General features: G+C 52.3%; 1 protein-coding gene across 1 annotated transcript in view; it reads left to right on the forward strand.

Moving 5' to 3' along the window:
• Nucleotides 1–9,284, forward strand: part of LOC138371846 (probable basic-leucine zipper transcription factor S) — a 12,553-nt gene continuing 3,269 nt past the window's right edge. Inside the window, exon 1 of the mRNA XM_069336877.1 lies at nt 1–503. Within this exon, the coding sequence (XP_069192978.1) occupies nt 1–503 (503 nt within the window). The remainder of the gene's footprint in view (nt 504–9,284) is intronic.

The following is a 9,284-nucleotide window of genomic DNA, read 5'->3' on the forward strand; positions in this document are numbered from 1 at the left end:
ATGGCCACAAACAACGGGTTGGTCACAAACAACGGCATGGCCACAAACAACGGGTTGGCCACAAACAACGGGTTGGCCAAAAACAACGAGTTGGCCACAAACAACGGGTTGGCCACAAACAACGGGTTGGCCACGAACAACGGGTTGGCCACAAACAACGAGTTGGCCACAAACAACGGGTTGGCCAAAAACAACGAGTTGGCCACAAACAACGGGTTGGCCACAAACAACGGGTTAGCCACAAACAACGGGTTGGCCACAAACAACAGGATGGCCATAAACAACGGGTTGGTCACAAACAACGGCATGGCCACAAACAACGGGTTGGCCACAAACAACGGGTTGGCCACAAACAACGAGTTGGCCACAAACAACGGGTTAGCCACAAACAACGAGTTGGCCACAAACAACGAGTTGGCCAAAAACAACGAGTTGGCCACAAACAACGAGTTGGCCACAAACAACGAGTTGGCCACAAACAACGAGTTGGCCACAAACAACGAGTTGGCCACAAACAACGGGTTGGCCACAAACAACGGGTTGGCCACAAACAACGGGTTGGCCACAAACAACGGGATAGCCACAAACAACGGGTTGGCCACAAACAACGGGTTGGCCACAAACAACGGGTTGGCCACAACGGGTTGGCCACAAACAACGGGTTGGCCACAAACAACGGGTTGGCCACAAACAACGGGTTGGCCACAAACAACGGGATAGCCACAAACAACGGGTTGGCCACAAACAACGGGATTGCCACAAACAACGGGTTGGCCACAAACAACGGGTTGGCCACAAACAACGGGTTGGCCACAAACAACGGGTTGGCCACAAACAACGGGTTGGCCACAAACAACGGGTTGGCCACTAACAACGGGTTGGCCACAAACAACGGGTTGGCCACAAACAACGGGTTGGCCACAAACAACGGGTTGGCCACAAACAACGGGTTGGCCACAAACAACGGGTTGGCCACAAACAACGGGTTGGCCACAAACAACGGGTTGGCCACAAACAACGGGTTGGCCACTAACAACGGGTTGGCCACAAACAACGGGTTGGCCACAAACAACGGGTTGGCCACAAACAACGGGTTGGCCACAAACAACGGGATAGCCACAAACAACGAGTTGGCCACAAACAACGGGTTGGCCACAAACAACGGGTTGGCCACAAACAACGGGTTGGCCACAAACAACGGGTTGGCCACAAACAACGGGTTGGCCACAAACAACGGGTTGGCCACAAACAACGGGTTGGCCACAAACAACGGGTTGGCCACAAACAACGGGTTGGCCACAAACAACGGGATAGCCACAAACAACGAGTTGGCCACAAACAACGGGTTGGCCACAAACAACGGGTTGGCCACAAACAACGGGTTGGCCACAAACAACGGGTTGGCCACAAACAACGGGTTGGCCACAAACAACGGGTTGGCCACAAACAACGGGTTGGCCACTAACAACGGGTTGGCCACAAACAACGGGTTGGCCACAAACAACGGGTTGGCCACAAACAACGGGTTGGCCACAAACAGCGGGTTGGCCACAAACAACGGGTTGGCCACAAACAACGGGTTGGCCACAAACAACGGGTTGGCCACAAACAACGGGATAGCCACAAACAACGGGTTGGCCACAAACAACGGGTTGGCCACAAACAACGGGTTGGCCACAAACAACGGGTTGGCCACAAACAACGGGTTGGCCACAAACAACGGGTTGGCCACAAACAACGGGTTGGCCACAAACAACGGGATAGCCACAAACAACGGGTGGCCACAAACAACAAAGGCTCACTTGTGAACCTTGGACATTAACAAGACAATGTATATCAATATACTGGTGGAAGTCTCGTGACCAGCTTTGTGCGGTTGTCTCGTCACTTTTATATTTAAAAATTGTATTTTCACAGCGAGACAGAGAAAGAGGGGAGGGGGGGGGGGTGATGCAACTGAGGGAGAGGGGAAAGGAGGTTCATATAACTGAAGCAGAGGAAAGGGGGGATTTATATAACTATAGTTTAAATTTTATGCAATATAAATAATGAGCAATCAAAGCCTCATACATACGCCAAGGGTGGTGTATCTGATATTATATTGGTAATATAAACATTTCAATATAAATTTTGGTATTTAGACCTTGTAATTTGTTTATTTTCCGCTCTCACATTATATATATATATATATATATATATATATATATATATATATATATATATATATATATATATATATATATATATATATATATATATATGTCGTACCTAGTAGCCAGAACGCACTTCCCAGCCTACTATGCAATGCCCGATTTGCCTAATAAGCCAAGTTTTCATGAATTAATTGTTTTTCGACTACCTAACCTACCTAACCTAACCTAACCTAACTTTTTCGGCTACTGTTACGGTGCCCTCTCCTATTTCTTTCGTTTGCCGGCTTAAAGAGTCATATCAGCTCTCCCTACTGATTCTCTGAGGTTCAGGGAGTCTAATGATATATGTGGCGACCAGACCGGCTGCCAGTTAAGGCATGGAAGTTATATTATAAGTTGTAAATAAAGGAAAATTGGCGCCCTGTTATAAAATGAAACAGTATCCCCTACGGCAGATGTGACCTTTTGGAAGGGACACTATGTCGATCGCGGATTGGCCGACGTAGGTCGCGGGCGACAAATCAGGGCCCGCCATGACGTCACCGAGTGCCCCGGGCGGCGCCAACGTCAGAGTTGTACTGACCGTGGAAGCGACAGGACGCGCCTCGGTCTGCTCTCAAAGATTGGAGGCTCTGCAAGCCTTGTTCAGTGGATTGAGCTGGCCTTCGCTGCCCCTCACAGTCATTGGAGACCCTGCGTTTCTGGGGAGCCAAAGAGGAACCAAGTTCAGTGAGCAGAGAAGTGCCAAACTTGGAAAACGGTCGGCGACGACGCTAGGCGGCGCCGCTGGCTGGACGTTGAGGTCTGGAAGGTGGGCGAGCAAGCTGCTGTGACTGGGGTCATATCCACTGAGAATCTTGGAAGGACGACACAGTGCCTAGGACAAGGAGCGACGCCCTGTGGGAGAGGCGAGTGTGGGGAAAAAATAGTGATTAGCTCAGCGCCCATCGATGAACCAGGATTGGGGCAGCTGAATCTCAGGGATTGGAACGGCGACGACGCGAAGGCTTCACGACACCTGAGGACCTGTGGAACGCCCTGGATCGTCGAGGATCGACCCAAGGAAGCGTGGGAACCTCACACCATCGAGGGACAGGCGTCGTGAGCCAGGAGTGTAAGGTAGATCATTTTTCCCTCCCATTACCCCTTGTATGAGTAGGCTAGTTAGGCCACAATATTTACTCGTGTATGTGGCAGCAAGACTTTATTACCTTAATAGTAGAGTAGGCTGCAAGGCAGTTTGTGTCCAGGACTGTCAGAGAGGACAGTGTGTATGGATGGCAGGACAGTGAAGAAGAGGTGCCGACGTGGTGAAGAGGCCCTCCTGTGAGAGTGTGAGACTCCTGTCTTCCTGCCCAGTTGAAGGAGAGTTGGAGGTCGTGGAAGAAGAGGCTGACGATCTCCAGACTCATCATCCATATTCCATATTCATGTATTACTTGTGATTGTGTGTGTGTGTTCATGTAATTTGCGTCAGTAAATCCACACATTTTATTACTGTGTTTGAGTGTGCCTCCATTTGTGATTTTCTCTATGAGCATACATTTCTGGCTACAAACGATATATGATACACCCACTGAACTGCATTGCTGGGGTGCAGATATAATAACCCAGCTGGCGACCTTGCTAAGAGGAAGATAGAGAAGACAGGCGGGAAAGGAGTTCCTGCAACCTTTTTTTTTGTCTGGCAGGCAAGACTCAGGGAGGTTATGGTTATAGGTAAGCCTGAGTCTTCCTTCACTCCCCCACGGGTCTAGGCCGGAACTGTTAACAGCAGTTTCCCCGTGGTTGACTGAAGGGCTTCCAGGGTGAATCAGTGGCACCCCTTTGTGGTAGAAGCAAAGACCTGCGGAGGTGGGCATTGTTGGTCCTATCTTGTGTGACCAAGGAGACTCCGGTGAATCCAGGGAGTCGGAGGGGCTGAGTATTTGGGCCCTTTGAGCCCCTAGCAGCCGAGTGTTAGCAGAGCCCCGGACCGCCCACCCCCACGTGACAAGAGAACTGGCGACCTCGCCAGGATTCGAACCCCAGTAGCCAAGAACTGGGAACCTCGCCAGGAAGCGTGGATCAAGCTACAGTGTGGACCAAATTTCAAGACAAGTGTTGCCAGGGTACTAATACAGTGTGGCCAGTGAATTCAGTAGTACTGTTACTCAACCAGCTAAGGGACTGAAACGGTGAAATTAGTGCCTACTAACTTGTCTGTGCTGTCGTGTATGCTCAATGATATAGAGATGGAGGAAGACAAAGTAAAGAAATTTATTGACACAAGGGACGAGAGAATTTTGGAAGAGTGTACCAAGGCCCAGCTCCAACAAGTGGCAAACCACTTTGGGATCAGGTTGAGGACGACTAAGGTAGCGGAGCGAAGGATAGAGATCATGGCACAGCTCACAGCTCGAGAGGAAGCGACGGGAGAGGAGCCATCTCAAGAGGAGCTGTCCCGAGGAGAGCCGTCGCAAGGTGAACCGTCCCGACTAGGGCCTCCCCAAGCGCCTACCAGTGTGGAGAGAATTCACAGTGAACATGGGAGCAGTGGAAGGTCCAGCTGTAGTAAGAGGAGCCTGCAACTGGAAATAATGAAGATGCAACTGGAAGCCCAGCTGCGACGAGAGGAGAGAGAAGCGCAGATGCAGCGAGAGGAACGTGCGGCTGAGCTGCAGCGAGAGGAACGTGCGGCTGAGCTGCAGCGAGAGGAACGTGCGGCTGAGCTGCAGCGAGAGGAACGTGCGGCTGAGCTGCAGCGAGAGGAACGTGTTGCTGAGCTGCAGCGAGAGGAACGTGCGGCTGAGCTGCAGCGAGAGGAACGTGCGGCTGAGCTGCAGCGAGAGGAGCGAGAAGCTCGGCTGCAGCGGGAAGAAGGAGAGAGACAACTGCGACTGGAGGAGATAAGGGCAAAGAAAGAAGTCGAATTGCGTCGCGTTGAACGTGGTCTGCCCTCACTACCTGCACGGCGGGATGACCTCAAGGTAAGGGAACGTGACTTACCTACGTTCGAACCACAAGAAGCTGAGGCGTTCTTCGAACACTTTGAACGGATAGCAACTCTGAAGGAGTGGCCGGAAGATGATTGGGCTGCTCTGGCCCAGGGCAGGTTGACTGGTGAGGCCCGGGAAGCCTATAACATGCTGGACCTAGAGGAGTGTACTAGTTATGATGCGATTAAGAATGCGGTTCTCCACTCATTCCGGCTGACTCCGGAGATGTACCGGAAGCGGTTCAGAGAGTGTACAAGAGCGTCGGGAAAGACTTACGCCGAGACCGCCAGGGATATGGAGCGGAAATTCCTACGATGGTTGAAGGCAGAGGAAGCGGAGTCGGTGGATGATGTTAAACGACTGATAGTGATGGAGAAGTTCATGTCGGTGCTCCATCCTGAGTTGCGAGTAAGGGTGAGAGAAGCAGGTATTAAGGACCTGAAGGCTGTAGCGGATCGAGCCGACATGCTGGAGGAGGCACTACATATCAGGAGGGAGGGGCCGCCCAGACACTCGCCTTACCCCAGGTCGGGAGGGAACTTTAGGAGTTCAGGAGGAGCGAGGACGGGTGGGGACTCTCCCAAGAGTAGTGTGCCTGATGAAGTAACGTGGTTCAAGAGCTCAAGAGACGCGGGGAGGAAGCCCCAAGCGGTGAGCAGTGGACCTAGCTCAGGAGCAAGTGCTGCAGTCCCGGACACGACGACAGGGAGTCCAAGGAGAACCCAGGGAACGTCTGCAAGTGGTACCGCCAGAGTGACTGGCGAGTGGCCGCCCAGGAGAGGCAGCCGATGCTACAACTGTGGCGTGAGAGGACATTATGCCCGCGAGTGTGAGGAGCACCAAAGGAATGTAGGATTAATGTTGGAAGAGGAGAGAGTGTTTGTTCACACCCCATATTATAGTGGACCCAACGTGAATGGTTGGGAAATGAAGTTGGGTGAACATCCCTTCGTTTTCGAGGCCAACGTGAAGTTTGGAAAGTCAGACCCAGTGGAGGTTGCCGTGCTTCGAGATACGGGTGCTGACATAAGTATGGTGACCAGGAGTATTCTCCCCAAGGAATTTAATGATTCACCTGTGGGAGTGGTAAGGATACGCAGTGTGGGGGAGGAATACAGGTTGCCACTTCACGAAGTACAGCTGATTGCCGACTACGGAGTCGAGAGAGCTATAGTAGCTGTAGCCCCTAAGTTACCCCTAGAGCATGTACAGATGGTGCTGGGTAATGACCTCGGAGGAGGCAGGATACAACCCGATTGGGCCAGGAGTGCCTATGTTGCAAGCAGCGGTACAACCCTGCCAGGTGAGGTATCGGTCGTTCCAGATGGTCGTGAGGAAGCCGACTTCGCCAGGGAAAACGTCGCCAGAGACGACGACAACGAGGGCGAGAGTGCAGAGAGGTCGTCGGAGGTTGTGGAAAACCCCGACGGGGACCTCCGACTAAGCCTGATGATGCGTGTGGAGGAGTGGCGAGGAGCAGCTGTACAAACGCCTGGGGCGGTGAAGAGGCTGCAGACCGCACTCCCTCCATACAGAAACGTGAATAAAGTAAGCTCAGTGGATGAGCGAACGGCAGTGAGGGGCAGAGTGGAGGAACCACGACGCAGTGCACCCTATGCCGGCCAGATGAATAGTGGTAGGTGCAAGGCGAACCACCGTGGTGAGGTGAGCCACAGGGAGGTGGATGAGCCCAACCACGAACCGAAGAAGACGTCTGCAGGGAAGAGAATCTCATGGAGGAGTGAAGATGTTCGTCGGGGACGAAGGAGCGAGTGGTATAGGAAAGGCAATACGAAGAAAGCAGGGAATAGGTACACCCAAGGTAGGCGCCAGCCTAACCAGAAGGGCATTGGGCCATCGCAAAAGCCTGGTGTGGAAGAGAGGAAGCTGCTGGATGGAGTACAGGTTACAAGTGCTACTGTGAGGAGACAACGCACCTATGGGAGAAGAGAAACCGAGAAGAGAGAAGATTGGCGAAGAGGAGATCATGAGAGGAAACATGGAGTACCTGTAGGTCGCAGTGGAAATGCAAGACTATCTCGGAGTGCACGACGCGGTGGAGGCGCTGCATGCACTGAATCTTACAGTGGTAACGAGCCGTGGGAGTACACTCGTAGCCACGGAGAGAGGATTTCTTGTAGGTGTTCAGGGAACACCCATCACACCCGGTCCTATGCGAGGTGGAGATATAATGAGACAAGTGACTGGCAAGGTGGAACGAGCCACATCGCCAACTGGAGGAGTGACACTTCAGGAACGGAGGGAGCAAGAGTATAGATTGCCCTCTTGAGTGCTGCTCTTCCGATATGACTCTTATTTTAAGGGGAGGGGTATGTTACGGTGCCCTCTCCTATTTCTTTCGTTTGCCGGCTTAAAGAGTCATATCAGCTCTCCCTACTGATTCTCTGAGGTTCAGGGAGTCTAATGATATATGTGGCGACCAGACCGGCTGCCAGTTAAGGCATGGAAGTTATATTATAAGTTGTAAATAAAGGAAAATTGGCGCCCTGTTATAAAATGAAACAGTATCCCCTACGGCAGATGTGACCTTTTGGAAGGGACACTATGTCGATCGCGGATTGGCCGACGTAGGTCGCGGGCGACAAATCAGGGCCCGCCATGACGTCACCGAGTGCCCCGGGCGGCGCCAACGTCAGAGTTGTACTGACCGTGGAAGCGACAGGACGCGCCTCGGTCTGCTCTCAAAGATTGGAGGCTCTGCAAGCCTTGTTCAGTGGATTGAGCTGGCCTTCGCTGCCCCTCACAGTCATTGGAGACCCTGCGTTTCTGGGGAGCCAAAGAGGAACCAAGTTCAGTGAGCAGAGAAGTGCCAAACTTGGAAAACGGTCGGCGACGACGCTAGGCGGCGCCGCTGGCTGGACGTTGAGGTCTGGAAGGTGGGCGAGCAAGCTGCTGTGACTGGGGTCATATCCACTGAGAATCTTGGAAGGACGACACAGTGCCTAGGACAAGGAGCGACGCCCTGTGGGAGAGGCGAGTGTGGGGAAAAAATAGTGATTAGCTCAGCGCCCATCGATGAACCAGGATTGGGGCAGCTGAATCTCAGGGATTGGAACGGCGACGACGCGAAGGCTTCACGACACCTGAGGACCTGTGGAACGCCCTGGATCGTCGAGGATCGACCCAAGGAAGCGTGGGAACCTCACACCATCGAGGGACAGGCGTCGTGAGCCAGGAGTGTAAGGTAGATCATTTTTCCCTCCCATTACCCCTTGTATGAGTAGGCTAGTTAGGCCACAATATTTACTCGTGTATGTGGCAGCAAGACTTTATTACCTTAATAGTAGAGTAGGCTGCAAGGCAGTTTGTGTCCAGGACTGTCAGAGAGGACAGTGTGTATGGATGGCAGGACAGTGAAGAAGAGGTGCCGACGTGGTGAAGAGGCCCTCCTGTGAGAGTGTGAGACTCCTGTCTTCCTGCCCAGTTGAAGGAGAGTTGGAGGTCGTGGAAGAAGAGGCTGACGATCTCCAGACTCATCATCCATATTCCATATTCATGTATTACTTGTGATTGTGTGTGTGTGTTCATGTAATTTGCGTCAGTAAATCCACACATTTTATTACTGTGTTTGAGTGTGCCTCCATTTGTGATTTTCTCTATGAGCATACATTTCTGGCTACAAACGATATATGATACACCCACTGAACTGCATTGCTGGGGTGCAGATATAATAACCCAGCTGGCGACCTTGCTAAGAGGAAGATAGAGAAGACAGGCGGGAAAGGAGTTCCTGCAACCTTTTTTTTGTCTGGCAGGCAAGACTCAGGGAGGTTATGGTTATAGGTAAGCCTGAGTCTTCCTTCACTCCCCCACGGGTCTAGGCCGGAACTGTTAACAGCAGTTTCCCCGTGGTTGACTGAAGGGCTTCCAGGGTGAATCAGTGGCACCCCTTTGTGGTGGAAGCAAAGACCTGCGGAGGTGGGCATTGTTGGTCCTATCTTGTGTGACCAAGGAGACTCCGGTGAATCCAGGGAGTCGGAGGGGCTGAGTATTTGGGCCCTTTGAGCCCCTAGCAGCCGAGTGTTAGCAGAGCCCCGGACCGCCCACCCCCACGTGACACTACCTAACCTAACCTAACCTATAAAGATAGGTTAGGTTAGGTTAGGTAGGGTTGGTTAGGTTCGGTCATATA

The sequence above is a fragment of the Procambarus clarkii genome, chromosome 4 (assembly GCF_040958095.1).
Source record: "Procambarus clarkii isolate CNS0578487 chromosome 4, FALCON_Pclarkii_2.0, whole genome shotgun sequence".
NCBI lineage: Eukaryota > Metazoa > Arthropoda > Malacostraca > Decapoda > Cambaridae > Procambarus > Procambarus clarkii.